The sequence below is a fragment of the Hippocampus guttulatus genome, chromosome 7 (genome assembly GCF_054856545.1).
Source record: "Hippocampus guttulatus isolate MCC_2025c chromosome 7, RoL_Hgut_1.0, whole genome shotgun sequence".
Classification (NCBI taxonomy): domain Eukaryota; kingdom Metazoa; phylum Chordata; class Actinopteri; order Syngnathiformes; family Syngnathidae; genus Hippocampus; species Hippocampus guttulatus.
The window spans coordinates 5,893,411-5,915,169 of record NC_141267.1 but is presented as its reverse complement, the minus strand read 5'-3'; the positions used below and the strand labels follow the sequence as shown (position 1 = coordinate 5,915,169).

The window sequence follows — 21,759 nt, the reverse complement described above, 5'->3', positions numbered from 1 at the left end:
GCAGTGTGTCTCTTTGATTTCATGTCAACCGCATAAATCTGAGCCAGTCATTTCCCAAACAAGCATGTATACAAGTTATTAAATGGATCCGATTTTGTCCCCATCATTTCAAAGCAAGAACAAAGCAAATCCGAACTTGGGCTGCCCTTTATTGGCCAGCGGCTCAGAGCCTCTGATGCTCCAACACCTCTCACTGACCTGCTAACATTTATAGTTGTAATGGGGTTTTTTATACCCATGTCATTAACTCTGAGAAAGATTGGAGAGAGAGCGAAATTGCATGTTCCGTTTTTGCTGTGGTATTTCAAGTTTATAGCATTATCCACTGTCACCTTCCATCATCTCTTTTAGAGGCCTGTCCCGTCGCTGGTTTTGTGTAAAATGTCCACGTCTTGTAAGGTGGCCTTTAGTGGTAACAAGGGCTTGAAATAAATGTTTAATATTGTTGAGTAAAACCCTTCGGCGATGTCATTTGCGTCTAATTACTGGCTCTGTCGCTTCCCAATACTCAGTCGTGGTCGAGGAAAATGAATTTGTTGATATCATTGCTCGTAATTGTCTAATTTAATAAGGAAATATCGTGCTGGTGTTCACTTAGGGTTGCAGGCAACTTTATTTTGTTTTCTGATTAAAATACATCTGTACAAAATCACTTGCATGGTATGTAAAAAAAATATGCAGTCTAAAAAAGAAAAATAGTGCTAAGCACCATCCATTCAGTCCTTTTAAGATGACGAGTTAATTCCAAGGAAAAGGCAATTTCACCAAAACGAACAGCTTTGCAAAGAATTGGATACAATTGCCAAGAGAGAAGTGACATGAAATCCAACTCACTATTCTCATTCTGCTCATTAATTTGGGTGAACCTCTAAAGTCAACGGCCTGGTCTTTGTAGTGGTAAATCTTTTCTGGTGTTTTGCGATAACACAGAACCAATTTCTTTTTTGTACTCGTAATGTACAAAAATAATCAAACAAACAAAAAAAAAATGCTGAGAAGTGAACCTGCAATACAGATCAACACATTATCCATCCATCCATGACCTGATCCATTTATCCTCACGAGGGTCGCGGGCTCAACACATTCTGCCTTTATTATTATTACTACTATTAATAGTTCATCATTTTCATCTCTTAAAGGGGGCGTGCATGTACATTTTTTTAAAGGTCCCATGTTATCAACATCCATCCGCGACAACTACCTGTCCAAGTTTGAAACAACACATCCACACTAACCCGAACCCTGCACACATTAATCAGTCCCCTGCGTCAACGGTGGCGATCTTGTGGCATCACAATGGAGGTGGATTTAACAATTTTTTTTTTTTAAAAATAGCCCAACTGAGAATGAGCCAGCGACCGTGGCTTTTTAAAAAAAGGGCATTTTCCTCGTTTCTAACTCAATCTTAATGTATAAAAATAATCATCATCATGTTTCATAAATGGGAGGCACAGTGGTCGACTGGTTAGCACATCTGCCACACAGTGCAGAGGTCCAGGGAGGGATTCCGGGCCTGCCCTTCCTTTATGGTGTTCTTCCAGCGCCTGTGTGGGCTTTTTCCAGGTACTTCAGTTTGCCTCCCAAATTCCAAAAATATGCATGGTAAGTTCATTGGATGCTCTAAATGTGCGAGTGTGAATGGTTGTTCGTCTACGTGTGCCCTGCGATTGGCTGGCAACCAGTTCAGGGTGTACAGCTGGGATTGGCTCCAGCATGCTCGTGACCTTTGTAGGGATAAAGCGCTTCAGATAATGTATGGATGTTTCATCAATCTACTTGTGGCATTCATGTTTATGAACAAAGTGTTGAGTTTCTGCCTACCTACCGATTAAAAATGTGAAACTAAAAAGGAACATAGCCACTTTCACATTAGGTTTTGGTTGGATAAAATTTGGATTCGCCCTTGAAAACAGCAGTCTGTGAGGTGGGATGAATGCTGGCCCATCGCACGTGCCCAATCGGACCCAAAAACAAGCCAATTTCACAATGGCAAGAAAGTTTTGAAAATGTCTGTAATTCTTGATCCTTGGAGTATTTTGACAAAAAGCATGTCATAGACACGTAATCCTTCACTGTATGAAATTGTGGGAAAATGCATCTTACAGGCATGCCCTCTTTACATAAACAGTTTATGACAGACAGGAATGTTAAAATGTTACTTGAAAATTGCCTTGAAGGAACAAATCAGAGATTCACTCCTAGCTGGAATGCAAAGCGGTTGGACTGCTACATTTCACTGAATGTGATTTATGTTTTTCCAAGATGGCCAATTAAGGGCTTGTACAGGAATTGTATATAAAGACGTGTGTGTGTTTGCGATTGGCTGGCAACCAATTCAGGGTATCCCCCACCTACTGCCTGAAGACAGCTGGGATAACCTTTGTGTCTACAAGATTTATTTGTTCTTCTTCTGGACTTTTTTGCTTGGCAGTGGACTGAATTGGACGACGTTGAAGTACAGAAATGTCCCCAAGAAATGAACGAAAGAAAAAGTAGAGACGAGCACAGGAAACAAGTCGGGCAAATGAGGTGGAGGTGGGAGAGCAACGCTGGCGATGCTCAAACAGGCCATGGCTGAGAGACTGATATAGAACTGGAAGGCAAAAAGAGGGGTTCTCATTAGTGAGGGAAGAGACGACGAAAACCTTTCAAAACTAGAGTGGATTTCCAGATTATTTTATAGTCTTGAAATTGTGTATTTCTTATAAACCTGCATTTGAGAGACAAAGTAGTTATTTCCAACTTTAAAACAGTTTTCAAAACCTGGTCCATTTTTTTCTGGACCATCTTTGTCCTCGGCAGTAATGCAAGGCAGAGGCCGTAATACCAGCAGGAGTGGAGCAGGGTTTCACAAAGATTCATTCAGCCGAGTATTTTATTGTAACACTTGATTTGAGTTGAATCATTTTGATTTCACAGATGCTGCGGCCCTACACTATGTGACAATATTCATCAGTGACACTTCATGTATTGAAGTCTCGTGTGTTCAAGGAATAGACATTATCGAGCAATTTCCCCTGGCTTATCCTGTTCAGGGTCACGGGGAGCTTGAGCCGATCCAACGTAACTTCAGAAAGGAACGGCAGACAACTTCCTGAATTGGTCGCCAATTCCAGGCCATACATATGTTGGTCATCGTGACGGGGGTGAAGCCATGATGCCTGCTCGCTATCGGGCATCGAATTTCTCTAAACCAGGGGTGCCCAACCTTTTTTGACAGAAGATCGACTTTCAAGCAACCGACCTCCCGTGATCGACCCGCTACCGCACGTGCACGCACTTACACACGCATGCCATGATGAGCAACAGCCATAACGGCCCCGAACACGAACGAAACACAACAATAAAGTAGATACAAGAGCTTGTAAGTTGTAAAAAGGAATCAGTACCTACCTTTGTCGAGATCTGTCGCGGCGGCACGGGACACACTTTGGCAGCGTCTTCAGTGCAACAACGTCACTCTTGTAGCTCACGTGTATTGTTTTAATTTTTTTTCTCCTGGCACTTTAGATTCCCATTCTTTGCCAGTGCCATTGTTGTATTGTACATAAAAACATTTTTAATGAGAATAATAAAAATTTAAAGTCTGCAAATGCAGACTACTGACCGCTAACAGCTTCCAGTGATGCAGTTCACACGCCGCCGTGGGTTAAAGGTGACCTGCTTTGTTATATTATTAAAAAATTTTAAATACAATTTTTGTGAAAGTGAAACTGAGAGGATGCTTAGGGTGCAGTGCGCACTAACATAAAAATATAGAATATTAATAACACGCACACATTTTTTTTTTTTAAATCTATTTTCCCCTAGACTCCCACGATCGACTTGGGACCAGTTTGCGGGCTACCGGTCGATTGTGATCTACTGGTTGGGTACCTCTGCTCTAAACAGTTCATCCTCATCGCTACTTGACCGTTTTCCTGGACTCCGAGTTGCAATTTTAGGTGGGAGGGGCGAGAATCTAAACACAATCGGGCACAGAGGAACTTGCAACTTGCAAACAGAGAATCGACAACAACCCGAGGCCCCACAGCTGACACAGCACATTAAAGCAAAAATCAAGCAATGCGGTTCAAGGAATTGCCAGAAGATTTCAGAAACGTCATTGTGACAAGGATACAACAAAATAACAAATCCTGCTGCACAGTGATTGCGACCATTTCTAAATGATCAGACTGATGTTTGAGACAATTTGGTACTAATCCAGAACTTCCCCGCTGATATCTTCAAAGAATCTATGGAAGCCAGCCAAAATGACTGCTGGGTTTTCAGTCACCAGCGAGCTCAAGGGAGAATGTTTCTACCAATTACATTAATTATAAAGGCCACTTCCCTCTTGGAAACAAACTAGAACAAAATATCAATCCTATCTTTAAGATCTTCAGGCAGCACCTTTAATCTCATGTGTTTTTTTTTTTTTGCTTTCCTATGCTTTATACCATTGCAAGAAAGAGTAAGGGAACTTTGTATGTTAACGTGGAATTCTGCAGAAATTGGTCATAAAATGGGAGCCGAGATTAGTTGAAGTCACAACAATAAAGAAACAGAGTCCCTTATTGTTACAAAAGGTTACATGGAAAAGAAGTTGATTATATTATCCCGTGTTGAATCACATGACTGCTTTTTAAAAAAGTGATCCGCGGGGATAGTTTAAAAGGACACTGTTGTGTTTTTAAAGATAAAATTAAGATCATTTGCATGAAGTAAGTGGGCTGCTTAGTAACATTTGTGCAATTCGGGGTGGGGATAATTTCCGATTCTTAGATGCATCGTGCTTATGAATATTGCTGCGCATCTCTGTTTGTCCTACGTTACAAGGTTTATGCCATTTAATCTCCACACAGATATATGCGATGTTCCCATGAAGAAAGTATTCCCAATGTAACCCCAACCCCCATCCCAAAAGAAAAAAAAAATGGCCTGGCACCTCTGGCTAAAAACTAACTGTTGTAATGTGACTATGATTTATCAAACCAAGCAGTAATTAAATTTGCCACCAGAGATGCAAACAGCTGATGGTGAGAGTGACGTCACTCCTATGTCTATTTAAACTTTATGACCCGAAGATAAATCAGCGAGTACGATCGAGGAAACACCTCGTGCTCACGCCCACCCTGCCAGCCCAAACCTATGAAACCCTATCGCTGTCACTGGTGCTCGCTATTTATGCTGCTTGTGTAAATAAATACATCTAGGCAAACGTGTGTTAATGACACACGCTATAAAAAGACACTTTCTCTTAATCTCCGACACTCTACCGGTGCCCCTTTTGCGATGGGCCTGGCCCTGCAGTCACACCGTATGGTGCGAAAACGTTTAAGAAACAATTCTTGATCATTGGCTTGGGAGATGTTTTCATTGCCTGAAAAGCACAGCTAACAGTGGCACCGAATCTTTCTTGATGAACATTTATCGGCTCATTCGGATAGAATTACTAAACCTACTAGCTATACATCCTTATCCCCCCGCAGTGATGAGGTTATGCAGTAAAACTCAGTTATGTGAAACACATGCGCCGCATCACACCAAGTCCCGGTTTCTAATATTTTTGTTACAGAGGCTAAATGACTTCGTTAAATCATAAAATACTTATGCTGTGGAACCTTGTTCAGCCATGTTGCCCAGGCCTACTAAGCACATTATTTTTACAAAGGTGTTCATTTAATCTTTATTTGACTTTTCAATAGTTGCGTTGACTTCTTATTAAAGATGAAGTACCGGTACTCTATGTTAAAATAAAATGACCTAAATTCACCCTTTTTTCCTCCGGGTCATTATTTAAAATAAATAAATAAATGGACAGTATGGCGGCCTACTGGTCTAGTGGTTAGTGTGTTGACCTCACAGTGCAGAGGTCGTGGGTTCGATCCTGGTTACGGCCTTCCTGTGTGGAGTTTGCATGTTCTCCCGGGCCTGCATGGGGCTTTTCTGGGTACTCCAGTTTCCTCCCACATTCCAAAAACATGCGTGGCAAGTTAATTAATGTAACACTCCAAATTGTCCCTAGGCATGAGTATGAGCGCGGATGGTTGTTTGTCTCTGTGTGCCCTGCGATTGTCTGGCAACCGGTTCAGGGTGTCCCCCGCCTACTGCCCGAAGACGGCTGGGATAGGCTCCAGCACCCCCCCCCCCCCCCCGCGACCCTTTTGAGGGTAAAGTGGATCGGAAAATGGATGGATGAATGGAAATATACAGAATAGCGATGAATGTGGAATACTAGTATACTTTTCAGTCATATCACCCAGCCCTAATATTCAAAATATCCGGTCGGAAAACTTTTCAAGGAATGTACACTGTTGTATACATCTTCATGTAGTGTCTTCATGTGCAACGTTGTTTCCATCCATGCTCCTCCAGCAGTGCAGCGTAAATGTCTAGTTGTGGAACACGCGATCCCCAAACGGGATTGTGATGTAATTACCATGAATTAACCTTCATTCGTTGTTCATACAATGTAAGCATAGTGAACGAATACTTGGAGAACACTCTTGCATTGGAGTTGACCTACCGTCTAAGGATGACTCATCTTTTTAGGTGGATCATTACGGTCATAGGACCTTTATTGTTTTGCTTGGCTGAGAAGTGTGACGCTGAGGGATGACGTCACTGTTCAATGCCAGTTGTCGTCACAAGCGCAAATCAATTGTTAAAATGACAGCGGGAAACACAAGCAAGCTTCACAAGCAGAAAATGTGACTGCATGTTCCGGCCTGGTTGCTCTGTCGGTTACAACAAATAATTGTCATATAATATTCAACAGTGTCATAGTGATTTGTTCAAATCATTAATTTTTCTGTAAATTATTGTTTTTTTTTGTATGAGCCGGTAGTGATTTTACATTATTGTTATTGCAGTTGCAAGACAAGTACATTTATTTAAAAAAAAAAAAAAAAAAACTGTGTTAGTTCAAAAATTCTTGTTTTGGTGTTTTTCCAAAAAATTACCAATAAGAATATCATTAAGGCACCAGCTCGATAAGCAGTATCGTTTAGTCTCGGACCTACTGTACATGTATTTGTCTCCAAAAATTTTAAATTGATCTTCATTGCAGATGACACAAGCATGTTAGTTTCTGGGGATAACTTGCAGCAACTTCCGCAGACTGGTCCCAAGTGGACCGTGAGGGATGTACAGGGAAAATGATACATAAATAAATTTATTTGTGTGTCCGTGTGCTTGCTATTATTATATATATATATATATTGTGTGCGTGTGTGTGTGTTAGTGTACACTCTGCCCAAAGCATCATACCAGTTTCACTTTCACAAAAACAGTCTTAAAAATAAATCAAATTAAACAGTAGGTCACCTTCAACCTGCAGTGGCACGTGACCTGCATGACAGGTAGTTGTTAGCGATCTATCTATCTATATTTGGGTTACCCTCAATCAAAGTGTGCTTGATCTGCAATTCACTGATGGCGTGTGTGTGCGGTAACGGGCCGATCGCGGGAGGGTGGCTGCTTGAAAAGTAGATCTTTGGTAAAAAAAAAGTTGGGCCCCCTGGTCTAAACAATCTACAATGCTAGAAATAATCTATTACCCACAAATATACAGGCGGTGTTGATTAAAAGTTGAGGAGACTACCAAATTTCAAGGTCTGCTGCACACGTATAATGAAAGAGTCTCTTTGTTACAGCATCTATGGGGTAACACTTTGGAATAAGGTTAGAGTAGAAGTACAGAAAAGTCTAAACATAAAGCAGTTGAAAAACAATGCTGGGGCCGGCTTCCTAATCTTGTTTTTTTGTTTAATCGATATTATACTGAGCGCAATTTTTATTGATATTGAACATGTGTTGATCATATCTATTGATATTGCCCAGTCCTAGATGAGAAAAAGAATAACTATTAAAGTGATGAAGCGTGACAGATCCAACCGGAGATGAAAGCTAAAACCTTGATCTCGTCTCCTATTCATGCCCCAGCTACAGTAAATGTTTTCAATCTACACCAAAAATCATTTGGCCTTACTGTTCCACTATTTTTACAAGGACGTGTATCGTGCCCAATCCACAAAACACATCTGTTTTTGCCATTTTCCACAAATTTAAGTAACAGGTTCATTTCTCTCAAATGTAACCACCAAAAATATAAACTTCTCATTGGTGGGTGACACTATCATGCTGAGATGATGTCACTGTATTTACACCGTGGTTTAGAATTATTATTCTAAACCGTAGCACAACGAAGTGAACGGTACCGCTTGGTGGGCATACTCCCACTATCTTGTTGAAGCTAAATGTCACTAAATGTCTCCCCATACCCAAAGGGGATAATATATTTTCCTCCAAACAAATTAGATCCTGCCCTCTATCTCCATAGATTCTAACATGGTGTCTGGATTCTTCTCCTGTTATCGCAACAGCAGGTGACACTCACCTTCCATCTCAGAATCCAAGCCAGGTCCATTCTGGGCAGGAAGAAAAATAGCTTGTGGTAGGCTCCCAGTGCAAGCTCTTCCTCTGAACCGTGTTTCATGGCTGACAGTAAGTAGGTGCTGAAGAAGAGGAAGCCTAGCGAAGTCACAACATATGGCACCAGAAGACCGTCCTTCAGAAGCAGAGGCAGCATGCTGTGCAGGCAGACAAAACAAAAAAAACAAAGGGGATTTTCAAGGACATCTTCATGTGTGATTCATTTCAACCTGAAGTTTGATGCCCAAGACTTATTAATATGAATGACATACGCCAAGCAGAATGGTGATTAGGTTCAGAATCACAAATCTGTTTGGCAGAGTGTCGGAGCAACACGACATAGTCAAACCTTTATCTCAGCGGTCCTGCACCAGCATTTTGTCCCTGAGAGAAATAACAATCTTATACAAAGCTTAACTTTGTTACGCGGATGGCCGTGGACAAGAACAACAATTGACTCATACTCAATCGCACAACACCCCAACTATCAAAAACCTCAATTCTTAGCCACTCATTCGTTTTCTCTGTGCAAACAGAGAAACGCCCCATTCAACAGCTAAACATTTTCGAAACACATAATCAATTTGAACAGACTGGTTACATTCTGGCCTCTCTCCCCGTTCGACTCGAGCATTCATTCAGCCAATTGCGCAAACAAAAGATGTATTTTTTTAGATAATACAGCCGGGAGAGGATGCCCATTATGTCCATTTCAGACTGTACGGAGAAACTGGAGAATGACCTTCTGTCCCTATACAATGCGCACTTAGAGAGCAGGCATTCTGACTATGTAGGGTAATCCCCATGTATCCTTATCCGAAACCACACACACAACAATTAGAGCTGCCGGAAGAATTTAACAACAGCTGGTGAAAGTTGAGGAAGCACCTGAAACACGACTTGTCTTGCCAAAAGCAGTGCTCACCTCAACCCCTAGCATCTCACTGACATTTTCAAGACGATTACCATGACATTTTCCATTTGACAGTGATCAGATTATAGACGGTAAAAGCATGTAAGAATAACAATTAAACCTTATGTGAAAATTAATTGACAGCTTTATATGGACTGATGACTTTGTCCCAGGTCATTACACAACTTTGGCAACTTTTGCAAAGAATGACATCAGTTTATTATTTATTTGGTGTGTTCCTCAAAGAAACATTTACATTTGACCTTGACTCCAGGTTTAGAGTTCTGTTTTTGGTTAAGTGGTTAAGAACACCACCTGCCGAATAACTTTGCAGGGGGAAAGACCGAGCTGAGAAAGACGCAATGAGAAACATACACACAACACCACTCTCGTCCTAGAGTAAGGCACTGACAGCCTGAACTACTCCCCAGGCGCGACATAAGTCACCTTGTGATCCAGCGTGTCACTAATGTTTGCAGTCTTAATACTGTAATGGCCTAAAGGCAGAGGATGTATTTTGTGAATATGCATTTAAAAAGCTATGTCATAGCCTTCAATATTGTATCCAGATTAGATTCATTGTTGGTTAATCATTGGAACCATAACATAGCATTTCTGAAAGATTCAAATTCTTAATTGAGGAAAAAAAAAGCCCAACAATATTCTGACCAGGACAACTGTAATCACCAACAATACAGAGGAAAGACAAGCTTCCATTCGTGAAATAGGTTGAGAAAGCCACAGTTTGATTTACCTGAATGTAGAAGCTTGCAGGAACCAAACACACACCAGTGGAAAGTCATTCAGGAAGAGACAGACGGGCCTAGAAAAGATATAAGTGGGTTGTCAACGCACCATGCAGGAGAGGGGATTTGAGGTTGTGTTGGGTCAGCACCAAATGTATGCTTGCAGCACGTCTTTCTCATGTTAAGATACTAATACAAGACCAACTTGAACTGGTGAACAACCTTCCTTCCAAGTGTTTCCTTACATCAGGATGGGCAATATTTTGACACGACTTTACAATGTTAACTTAATGCCTGCCTTCTTGATCAGTGCTGACAAGTGACTTGTACATTGTATGCTCAGAAGGGGGTACTTTCCACCAGTCCCTGATCCCATAATTACAGTCAGTGCTCTTTGCCGATCCTGTTACAGCCCAATAATTGATCCTGCGCAAACAACGTCCGAGTTTCTGCCTTCCATTCTTTCCTAATCCCTGGACATGCATTACTGATTGATTTATGGGGACAGGTGGTAGATATAACTCAAGAGTTAATAAAGCAACAATCTAGATTAATACATGATCCCAGATCTAGAAACCAAATCCCCAGTTCTCAAACGTACCCGTGGCCTCACCCTCTACCTTAATATTGTGGTCATGAAATGCACACGTTTACAAGAGATGCATCTTTGATGGTGATGAATTGGATTGATATGTGTTTGTAACAATGTTAAATTGAGTGTGATGGCAGAGGCAACGTTCGGTTATTGAGCAAACGTGAATGTAAACGTGAAGACAACCTTGCAGCTCTTGGCAAATAATGCCACATGTACAAACTGTATAAAAAAAACTATACTTACAAGGATGCCAAGAGAATGGACTTCTCATGTACTTGATAGGAGAAGAGGAAGAAGCCCAGAGATGAGTTGACCTAAAAGGGAAGCAGATCTTGTGCGATTATACTACCTCAATGAATCTCAACAACACTTAGACGGGTAGTAATGAGATGGTCAAAAAAAAAAAAAAAAAAAAAGAATATATTTCCAAGAAAATCTTACTATACTCTTAACACTATACTCATTCAATAATAGAACAGGCAAAAATGATAATAATAATAATAATGGAAGAGTCATATACGGTAGGCTGTACTAACTTGTGCCTTAATCACTCACCAAGGTCAGTTTAAACTGCCAGAATGTCGGTTTTGTCAACACTCTGATACAGGATGGAAGGACTGCCAGGACAGTGCAGGCCAAACTGGAATAAAGCACACGAGCACACGCACACACACACACATAGATATTTAAGCACCTGAAAATATTTCATGAGAGTTTTCAGATTAAATTCAAATTGGCTGCACGTTTTTAGTTAACTTCCCTCACATCCCATTCGCATCAAATTGGCTACAATTTGACAAACATTCAAATGTGTATAAAATTAGGACAATACTTTGTGACCGTATGTGCTAACACAATCAGACGGAGATAGAACTCCATTTGACATTAGGTGGAACGTTCTGTTTTCTTGACATGCCTTCATGTCAACAGGGCGATTAGAGAAATAGTCCATTTCTATACTGCTTGTCCATATTAGCAATCGTGGGTGAGCGGAAGCCAATTCCAGCCGACTTTGGGTGAAAGGCAGGTTGTGTTCTTGACTGGTCGTCAGTCGATCATAGGACATATAATGCAGATACAAACAACCATACACGCTCACATTCTCACCCATGGACAATTGAGTCTTTGATTAACCAAACATCAATTTTTGGAATGTGGGAGAAAGCCCGAGTGCCTCGAGAGAAAACCCATACACGCACACGGAGAACATGCAAATTCCACACAAGAAGCCACAACACACACAAATCTGGGTAAAGACCCAGATTTGAAAGTGTCAAATCCAAGCAGTCAAAGAACTGTCATCACACAAGTGGATCCTCTCGTTTTCCTATCTTGGAGGTTCTTGCTATGTAGAACAACTAAACACTGCCCCCCCTCTCAGGGGACCATTAGTTTAACCCTTCAATTGTCACCTTCTGAGGGGGGAAGCAGCAGAGGAGAGGGATTAGGTGTTAGTATGTGTTGAGAGGTCAGTCAGCAGGTTTAAGGCGTGAGAGCAACATTGTATTTGCAACAACGAATTGTGTGCCAGATGGAGAGCTGTGTAAAACAACAACGCTGCAAAGCAGACATGGCAGAACTCAAGTCATTCACTTCATTCACCGTCTAAAAGTATGCATGTCTTATGTGGAAGGGTGGCATTTTACAGTCCAGAAGGACACAGATACTGTTTCACAGCATATTCGGTCTATGTACACAGCACACCAACGCAGAAGCATTTAACAAACAACCAGTGCCAAAGGACAAGTGTTTTTCATTTGTTTGAAATTCGCCACAGTCAAAGAGGTCCAACTTGATCCCGGGACTTAGCAGCCTGGCAAAAACATGCTCATGCAGCGAACATAGGACTCCTATATTTAGAGTGATAGGTTATTTAAGCACAGTCGTCCACGGCACAACTGTTATATCAACTGCTTCCTCCCACTGATTTACAGGATCTCAGCTTTAGTTCAAAATAGAAATTCAAAATGCTTCTGAGATCTGCTTTTTTTTTTTTGCTCTATACAAACAACACCGGCCTCAACAGCACCAAGAGCAACCAAAGCTCTTGTTGTCATCACATTTCTAAAAACAGCTGACTTCATGTTTAGAAGGTCCTCACAAGATGTATCTACTTCACAAGAACACAGTATTCACACCCTTGGGCAGGCTTTTTTTTCTCACTGGTTCAAAATGAAAGATACCACAACATGAAACAGGATGGAGGAGAGCCAAACAAAACACGCACACACACACACACACACACACACACACACACACACACACACACACACACACACACACACACACACACACACACACACACACACACACACACACACACACACACAACCTAGAAAAAATTACAGAAGAGAAACAACAAAAGGCAGCAAATGTGAGGCTTTTTAATCAGATGATATTACCTGAGGTAGAGTTGGAAGTCAGTGGACAGAATGGATCTGATCTTTATCAGGATGTTCAAGCTGCACCATGTGTTGGCCACCTTATCCTGTCCACATGCGCACTTGGTTAAATGCGAAGTGATGACATTCAAACTCATCGTCGTCATACACAACAGACACTAAAAAACACTTGACAAGTGCATTCGAGCACGCCATAACTATTTATTATTGTATGCTTTTTATAGTGCTAGACTGTTTTGACACATGCCGAACATAACTCTGAATTCCATTTCATAGACAGAGCAAATAAATGGAGTAATTTCCCTCTGGAAGTGCAATAGATTTGGTTGATGCATTCCTGAGGGACAGTTCCACCGGACAGCTCTAAGGTGTTACAAGCAGCCCCCCTGGGCTTTGTAAACTCGGAGATACCAGGTCAATGGTCAAAGTATAAGTAGTTTCTGCTAACCGCCACATCGAGACCAATTGCAGGACACAACCTAACTGAAGACTGGCTGTGCTCAAAGTGGTCATCTTTTGCAGGAATAAATATTTGAATCATCAGATTTATGAAAGCTGGGGTGTGAAAAATTAGACTGTCTATGCTTTCATTGGTGTATGACACGGTTCATTTTTCATCATTTTTCGGACAAAAAGTCCAAATTCATAAAGGAAAGGAGCAATAATTTACAGGGGAATCAAATTTGTGTCTTACTGGGGATATTTACAAAACTACTGGAAGTATATACAGACTTGTATAGAGAGGACAGCAAAAGTAAGAAAAATAATCTGTAAATTCCTTTTCTCTTGAATTAACCAAGAAAATCTTTGACAATAAGTTTTACCTCTTTCGTATGGTTTTTTTGTGTGTGAATAATCCGATAAGCTCCTTTTAAAGTTGCGCAAATAGTGACTTTTGGGTCACGGGGGAGATAGTTGTGTCTGGTTCAGATCAGACTTACAGTGCTTTGAGAACAGGTATTATTAAACTAACTTAGCTGCCACTGTGCACTCTAATGTCACACGACAACACAGAGACCACATGACAAGAGCAGCTTCATCACTTCTTTGGTCTCGGGCCACACGACGAGAAATCCTCTTTCTGGCCTATTTCTGTCTCTCTTCCATGCTACAGCTGCTCACGGCACAGCTGTGCGGACCCTCGAGTTAGCCCTGTCAGCATTTGGGCTTTCCAATGTTATACTGGCTCAACTGCAGCCCTCTCGATTTTCCTCGTCGTCCCACTCCAAATAACTACCATGGGAAATGTTCTTGAATGCCACGTAAAGGCAACACATGAACGGAGGGGCGGCCGTTGGGGACAATTTCAAAAGGGGCGAGAGTGGTACGGCTCTGTCACCTATAAGCTATGTTAGACAGGGAGAAGCATTTGGTGCCATTTTTGTGAGCAGAGGGCAACCTGAGATGAAAGAATGTAGTTCAGTGGGTAAACTTACAACTGCTCCAACCCAGTAGTCGCCACGAGCACTAGTCACCGCCCCCCCCCCGATACCCTCCTCCCCTCATCCTGTTTCTTTACTCGAAGTGTATGCTTGTGCTCACAATTTCACAATTAGTTCAAGACAATTTGCCCCAGACGACAGGCACCTCGTGGCTGTATTGAACAAATGCAGTCACAGAGATAATAGATGTCATTCATTTCGACCTTTTTAAAGACGCTGCAAAGTTTCCGCTTTCAAGACCGGCAAATACAAATGGACTGTGTCGAACAATGGTAATTAATACAGAATCCGAGCCGGAGAACCAGCCCAGCAGTCAGTAGTGCTACAATGCTGCCGTGCAGTAAACAATAAGACTGCGGAGTCTCAATCAATCATTTTCCTTCACTTTTCATTCCCTTAAGTTTCCCAGACACAGTGTGACAGATCTGACCTTTCCAAGATTTGATTAGTCTTATCTCTTTCTGATTGGCACTGAAGGACTTAACAATGTTTGTCATGCTTTGAGGATGGAACCGCTTGAAAGGCACGAGGAGGTTTTGCTTGACCTTAATGAAAAGGACACATCTTGCTGCGTGTTTGTCACCAAATCCATGAAATAAGGACTTAAATTACTTGGGAATGAAATGTCATTCCCAGGAAAATGTCCGATCATGACGAATCACGGAACCGATTTTTTTTCGCTCATTTATCATCTCCCAATTATTTCTTTGAATAACATATTTTGAGGTGCAAGCCACAATTCCTTGACAAGTGTAGAAATGTTTTCTCTAAATGAAGCTCACATTTTTCTTCTCGCTTTTAATTCAACCCATGTACCTCAAACAGGCCTCGAGCCACTGGAAAGATTCTCCTGAGCACCTGCAAGGTCTGAGCGGGGTCAGACAGGAAGGGCAACCAGCAGAGGGCAAAAGTCACCAACACTGCAGCTGCGACTTTCAGTAACATCAACAACCTACATTAAAAGGATCACACACATTAAAAAAAAAACACTTTAAATGCATCAAAAGACAGGCTTTGTCAAGCAATGAAATATGAATGTACATGAGCAATGATTTCTCAAAATCAAAATGTTTATTTGGCATGTCCCCAGTTAAGGCGTATTTTGGAATGCAGTGAAAGCCCTGCATCAGCTGAGAGTCTCCAGTATAGGTCAGACTCTGCAGTGATCTTGTCAGCTGTAGCTGTGGAAAGCTGCTGCACACACGGGCATAGCTGAAGAGTTTGGACATAGCTAGAGTGTCATCTGGACATATCTTCCCACCAACCCTTCTAATCCAGCTCTCCATTTGCTTTAAATGTCCTTGGAACATTGTTACTAGATAAATAGACACAAGTAACTGCATCCTAGCTGATTACCTCAGTCATTCTGTGACGCTCCAGTGAACTGTGCCTTCTTTCCAAGTGACAGAAGGTCGAAACAATATGATGGCAAAATTAGAATTGACTAAACTGAGGTCTTTGTTGGTTGGGTGATGACGCGCATCAAGGACAACGCAAAGCAAAGTTACATACTCATCTGTCAGAACACTTGGTACACTCACCCTCGCCCCATCAGGCCCATTTTGACACACTTTCCCAGGAGGTAGCAGAAGAAGGGCAGAGCGTGGTAGAGCTCCATCTGTTTGTAGTTGAGGGCCAGGGAGAAGGCCACTGAGCCCAGTCCATCCCAGCTCAGTCCCAGAGCCAGAACAGCCCACAGGGCAAAGCCCAGGCTCACTGCATTGTACCTTGTACTGTTAAGATCAATCTTATAGAAACAACAGTGTTTTCACATCATGCCAAGATGTGAGGATGTTAACAATCGATTTCCAAATGCGGTAACCAGATGAAAACATTAATTTTGTCAATTCAATTTTTATTCTCCAGGTCTGCTTCAGGAACACAGAATGTGCCACACATAGCGGAGCATCCTAAATCTGCTGCAGACAAAGCTTTCCCTACTTTGAAATGGTGTCAAGTCAAGTCAAGTCAAGTCAACAGTATTTATAGAGCACTTTCAAACAGCCATCGCTGCATACAAAGTGCTGTACATGGAGCAATTTAACATGCACAATAAACAGTAAGACAAATCGGTAATAAAGGCGGTAGAAAGCACCAAACAGTAAAACCAAGAACAAATCTAAGTCATGCTGAGTCGAATGCCAAAGAATACAAGTGAGTTTTGAGGAGGGTTTTGAAGATGGGCAGCGAGGAGGCTTGCCGAATGTTTAGTGGGAGGTCATTCCAGAGAGAGGGACCAGCAACGGAAAAGGCTCGATCCCCTCTGAGCCTCAGTTTAGTTCTTGGTACTTCTAATAAAGTCTGGTCCGCAGACCTGAGGCGCCGGGCAGGTGTGTAGGGGCGGATGAGCTCAGAGAGGTAAGGTGGCGCGAGATTATTCAGAGATTTGAGGTGTATGTCATAAGTTCTCATTACAATTACCGGTACATTTGAATGAGAATGTCCTACAGGGCATGGGTCTTCAACCACCGGTTTCGGTGTCATTCGATACCAGGCCACATAAAGAGATATTTTTAAGGATTAGGTGGTGATCAGTTCCGTCTCCCTCTTCACCCGAGTGTTCAAGAGATGCTGCTCCAAGTCCGATGACACGACCACAAAGTTGATCATTGAACTGCGGTCTACGGTTTACTGTTGACGATTGCACGTATGGACACACTTACACTTGAATACGATGTTCGCTATAGACCACAGGTGTCAAACTCAAGGCCTGGGGGCCAGATTTGGCCCGCCGCATAATTTTATGTGGTCTGCGAAAGCAAATCAACCAGGTCAACTTCCATGACGCTTGCTAAAGTCCGTACCAAAATTTCAAGTTGTCATATGTAATAAAGCGGTATTGTTAGCTATTACAAGCATTATTTCAGAAACGTAAACAACAGGGGAACAAACTACTCTCCTTGACTTTTGATTTCAAAATCTAATAATTGTGTACTTTTCATGGAATAATACGAGGAAGTGATTCAACATTTCACAATCATAATGGCCCTTCGAGGGAAACTGTGACGACAATGTGGCCCGTGACAAAAATGAGTTTGACACCCCTGTTATAGACATATCCATGACAAGCACAGAAGTACAATAACAGAACACCACTGATCGAAGTGGTGGTGGTGGTGGTGGTGGGTTCCTCTCAATAGGGGTGTTCACACGGCACACATTTGCATCGGTGCTGCACCGACGTATTTAGTTGCGATATATCTTACACCGGTGTAAATTTTGTGGAGCGTTCAGACGTAAAAAGCCGCTTACTAAAGAGAAGCGTGTTAACCCCGGTGCAGCCCCACTTGCGTTCACACGGCAGTTTCTGCGGCCGTGCAATACGAATAATACGGAAATAAAACATGTGCATGCGTAACGTGTACTTCCTTTTCCCCGCCTTGTTTGTGACATATCGAAAAACCATGGTTTATACTTCTCCAGACAAATCAACGCTGTGGTCTACCAGACACCGTAAAACATAGGTGTCAACCTCAGGTCCTGGAGGGCCGCCGTCCTGCATGTCTTCCAAGTCTCCCTGTTGTAACACACCTGATTCAAATGAACAGGTTCAATGTCAGGCTTCCGCAGAGCTTGCTGATGATCTCGTCATTTGAATCAGGTGTGTTGCAACAGGGAGACTTGGAAAACATGCAGGGCAGCGGCCCTCCAGGACCTGAGTTTGACACCTATGCCGTAAAAGGATGAGAAGAGAGAAAGGAAAGATGACGGAAGTACAACAGAGCACGAAAGCAACGCATTCAATACCAGTATGTAAACAACTCTTCTCATGCGTAGCGAGTCTACCACTGTAACTTTTAAACGTCCCATTTTATATCGTTGCTGCCTCGCAAACTAGCATTTACTCCGGAGTAAAATTTTAAACCACCTCCTGAGCAGGGTTAAATTCGCTCCGGTTTAAGCCGTTTTCAGGGGCTACACCGGTATAACTTTGTACGCGTGAACGCTCTACGGGGAGCAGCACCGGCTACACCGGAGTAAAAGTTGCAGTGTGAACACCCCTAATCACACCCTTCCAGGTCTCTTTGTCATCAATAAAATTGCCAGTTGTGTAAATGTGCCATTTCTTTTTAATATAGCTGCCCAATAAAAAAATGATTTGATACATATCTCAATACATTTCAATGAGGAACTATTCGATTTGGTTCGATTCTAAGCACCCAAATCTTTTAAATCAAAACCCAATTTTCCAATTGAAATTGTTTTTTTGCTCCATCCCTAATGGTAGGTTGATTAAAGTCTCAAAATGTTCCCGAGGTGCGAATTGTTGTTGGTCTATGGGTGCCCTATGTTTGACTGGTTACCAATCCTAGGTGTACCCTGCCTGTCGAACAAAGACAACTGGGATAAGCTAAGCAAGACAAGCACTATTGAAAATAGATAACCGTATCGATCCAGAAATTCACTTCTACGTTGCTGTTTAATGTAGTAGAGAGATTAATTCTGTATAGCATGGTCATTTGGTCAAACACCTGGGCTGCACGACATTAGGAAAAACATGCAATGTGCGATATCGGTTTGAATATAATGATATTACTATTATTGCAATATTTAACATGTACCGAAAGAAACATTTTATTATCATGACATATTTTATTGGGAAAGAAATGTATTACTTTCATGCAGCAAAATAAAGAAGCTCAATGTAGTCTTCACTAATTAATTGTAATGCCGCAAGATACTGTTCACCTATTGGATGGCACATTTAAGGTTTCATTGTTGCTGGTCAAATTGAAATGAAAGCATACAATTCTATATGAAACTTGTTGCACGTCTTTGCGATATGCATACTGCATGGGCAATTATTGCGATAACAATATTTTTTTTCAGTATACTGTGCAGACCAAACTAACAGTACTCAGAAAAAGGATACTGGAAATGTCCATAGTCAATAAGAAGTAGCCCTGGATATATCAGAAAGCAGAGCAGAGTGCAAATCTGGAGAGAAAAAAGGTTTTAATTGTACCTCAAATCCCTAAAGGGTATATTCAACTCACATTGTGCTCTCTATTTGTGTTGCACACCACAGAGAGAACCATATTATCGTCACTGTGCTGTGAAAAACATATATGACCACTTTTGTTGTTTTAAAATATTTTTGTGTTAATGCGATGCCGGGAATGCGGACACCCTACTCACATAAAAAAAAATTATTTTTTTATTTTTCTCAGGACAGCGAGATTATGTGATTAGCTAATGTATGAAGAAGACAGGAATTACTCTGATGATTGTAACTGCATTAGCTGAATAACCTAATGCTCAATGCCACTAAACAATCATGTCTCACCTTTCTTTTAATAGTGCCACTATTCAGCCATAAACAATATAATACAACGGCAGGGATGTATATGAGTACATCTGCAACAAGCACTGCAACAGATACAGAAACAAAACATACCAGAACTTTCAATTCAAGCATCCCTGCATCCATTGAAGGAAGTATATTCATAAATGTTATTATCTATCATTACAACTTTTGCAGTGTACAAAGTGCTTTTATGTTTCTTATTTCCCCGATAACCGTACCTGTTGTTCTCATAAATAACTTGTGTGTTGTGCTTTCATAACCTCTGGATTTGTGAAGCTGCACCCATTCAGGGTTTATTATCTTGGCACTGAAACATAGAATCAATTATTTAGCTGTTGTTGAATACACAGACAGGGGGAAGTCAAATCAACTAAAACTTGGTGGAATGCTGAATTCAAAAGGGTCAAAGGCATTTTCAATGAGGCTTTCATCACAAAGTGTGATTACTTACATATGAGCACAGATCAGGCTGTGATAGGCAGTCAGAGGAGGATAGTCAAGACCCCAGTAATTCAAGTCATTGTCTGTGGTATTGAAGTACCTGAAGGAGGGCAAGGAAAGAATGTCCATTAGTAACTGTTTTGTAAATACCTGGCAAAACTCCTATTACATTAGCTGAGGTGATAACCCTCACATGATATTAACATTAAAAAATTGAATAAGCACGGCAAAGATTGGAGCTTCGATCTGTAACTGTTATTGGGATTATCTGCAAATGTGTTTTCCGCTATCACAAAGTGTGCTGATGGTGATGCTGTGAGCATGACACAGCATGAACACGAAGACAAGTGAAACATAAGTCGACGTGACGTAGGCTATCAGGTACTGTATCTCTTTCCAACCATACAGCAATGCTCAGTTGGTATGTGTCAACAAATGGTCTAATACTGACCATTCATGCACTGGAAGATTGTAGGTTATTTCTTGCCAGTGCCTCTGTGCTTCATAGTCGCCAAACATTGGCGCTTTTCCTGCCCCTGGAGACAAACATTGAAGTTTTGAGAATGGGGAAACAGACAGGTAAAACATGTAAACACACTGCTTCAGTTCCAAACGCGAGGTATGACAAACAACATAATTTCACTACTTTATGAACGTTCGAGCATGATGATTTTGTGATTGGCAAAATTATCGATGGCAATAAGTAGCGCTACAAATATATAAGGAGCTTCCTACCGGAGTAAGAATTTAAGGACACTCCCCATCTCACAACAACGCCGAGTAAAACACATATTGAAATGAAACACCAAGTCTGCATAACTCTCAAGAGGTAAGGTTAGTTGTTGTCTCATTCAAAGCTGACAAGACTCTATTAAATTTGTCTGTTTGCAGTCTACGAGCATTTCCTGTAAACGTCATCATTTACACATTGTTATTGGTCAATGGTTGCCGACGCTCTCGTCCAGACGTTATGAGACATTCAGGTTCCCTAAAAATATCGGACTTTCAACATTCGCTCTTAAAAGGATTGCAGGTACAGTACTGTATTGGAGGCGCATGACAGATATATTTTTTCTATCATATACTGACAGAACCAATTATTTTGTTTAATAAATACAAGACAGAATTGATTTAGATTTTGGAGAATGGCAGAGTGTAGTAGACTTTGTGGAATCGATTTGGAGGGTAGAAAGGTGGGCAAGTGAGGATAAGTGTTGCATCTCAAGAGAATTAAGTCAAATTTGTGCAGACTTATAGCTTTACCAGTAAGATATGCCCGACTGTTCTTGTTCCAACGAAGAGTCAAGTTGCAGCAGTGAGGTTTGTACCCAGTCAACCCAGCCAATTGTGACACATGCCTTGTCGTACCTGGAGGAGTTTTTCTAAAATAATTTCGAATGCGCTCCAATCTTTGTAGACCGAACCTAAAAGCCACTAGTGACTGTCAATCAAAGACTAACTGTACAACTTGAGAAAAAGACTTAATTAGACTTCATT

General features: G+C 41.4%; 1 protein-coding gene across 1 annotated transcript; it reads right to left on the bottom strand.

Moving 5' to 3' along the window:
- Nucleotides 1–594: 594 nt before the first annotated feature.
- Nucleotides 595–21,152, bottom strand: alg6 (ALG6 alpha-1,3-glucosyltransferase). Its single transcript, XM_086115929.1, has 14 exons — nucleotides 20,998–21,152; nucleotides 20,714–20,798; nucleotides 20,273–20,362; nucleotides 20,040–20,128; nucleotides 19,801–19,883; nucleotides 19,387–19,451; nucleotides 16,055–16,240; nucleotides 15,330–15,465; nucleotides 13,072–13,157; nucleotides 11,225–11,309; nucleotides 10,913–10,983; nucleotides 10,083–10,151; nucleotides 8,381–8,573; nucleotides 595–2,593 (listed from the first exon to the last, which is right to left on the bottom strand). The coding sequence occupies exons 1-14, from the start codon at nucleotides 21,077–21,079 to the stop codon at nucleotides 2,396–2,398; spliced, it is 1,518 nt and encodes a 505-aa protein (XP_085972055.1). The 5' UTR covers nucleotides 21,080–21,152; the 3' UTR covers nucleotides 595–2,395.
- Between the last annotated feature and the right edge of the window lie 607 nt (nucleotides 21,153–21,759).

Excerpts from the sequence above, each read along its gene's own strand:
- alg6 (XM_086115929.1), bottom strand. The coding sequence starts at position 21,079 with ATGCAGACTTGGTGTTTCATTTCAATATGTGTTTTACTCGGCGTTGTT. Across the intron at positions 13,158-15,329 it reads TGGCTCGAGGCCTGTTTGAG|GATAAGGTGGCCAACACATG; the intron begins GTACATGGGTTG and ends GCATGTGGACAG. Across the intron at positions 8,574-10,082 it reads CTGCAAGCTTCTACATTCAG|CATGCTGCCTCTGCTTCTGA; the intron begins GTAAATCAAACT and ends CTGCCTGCACAG.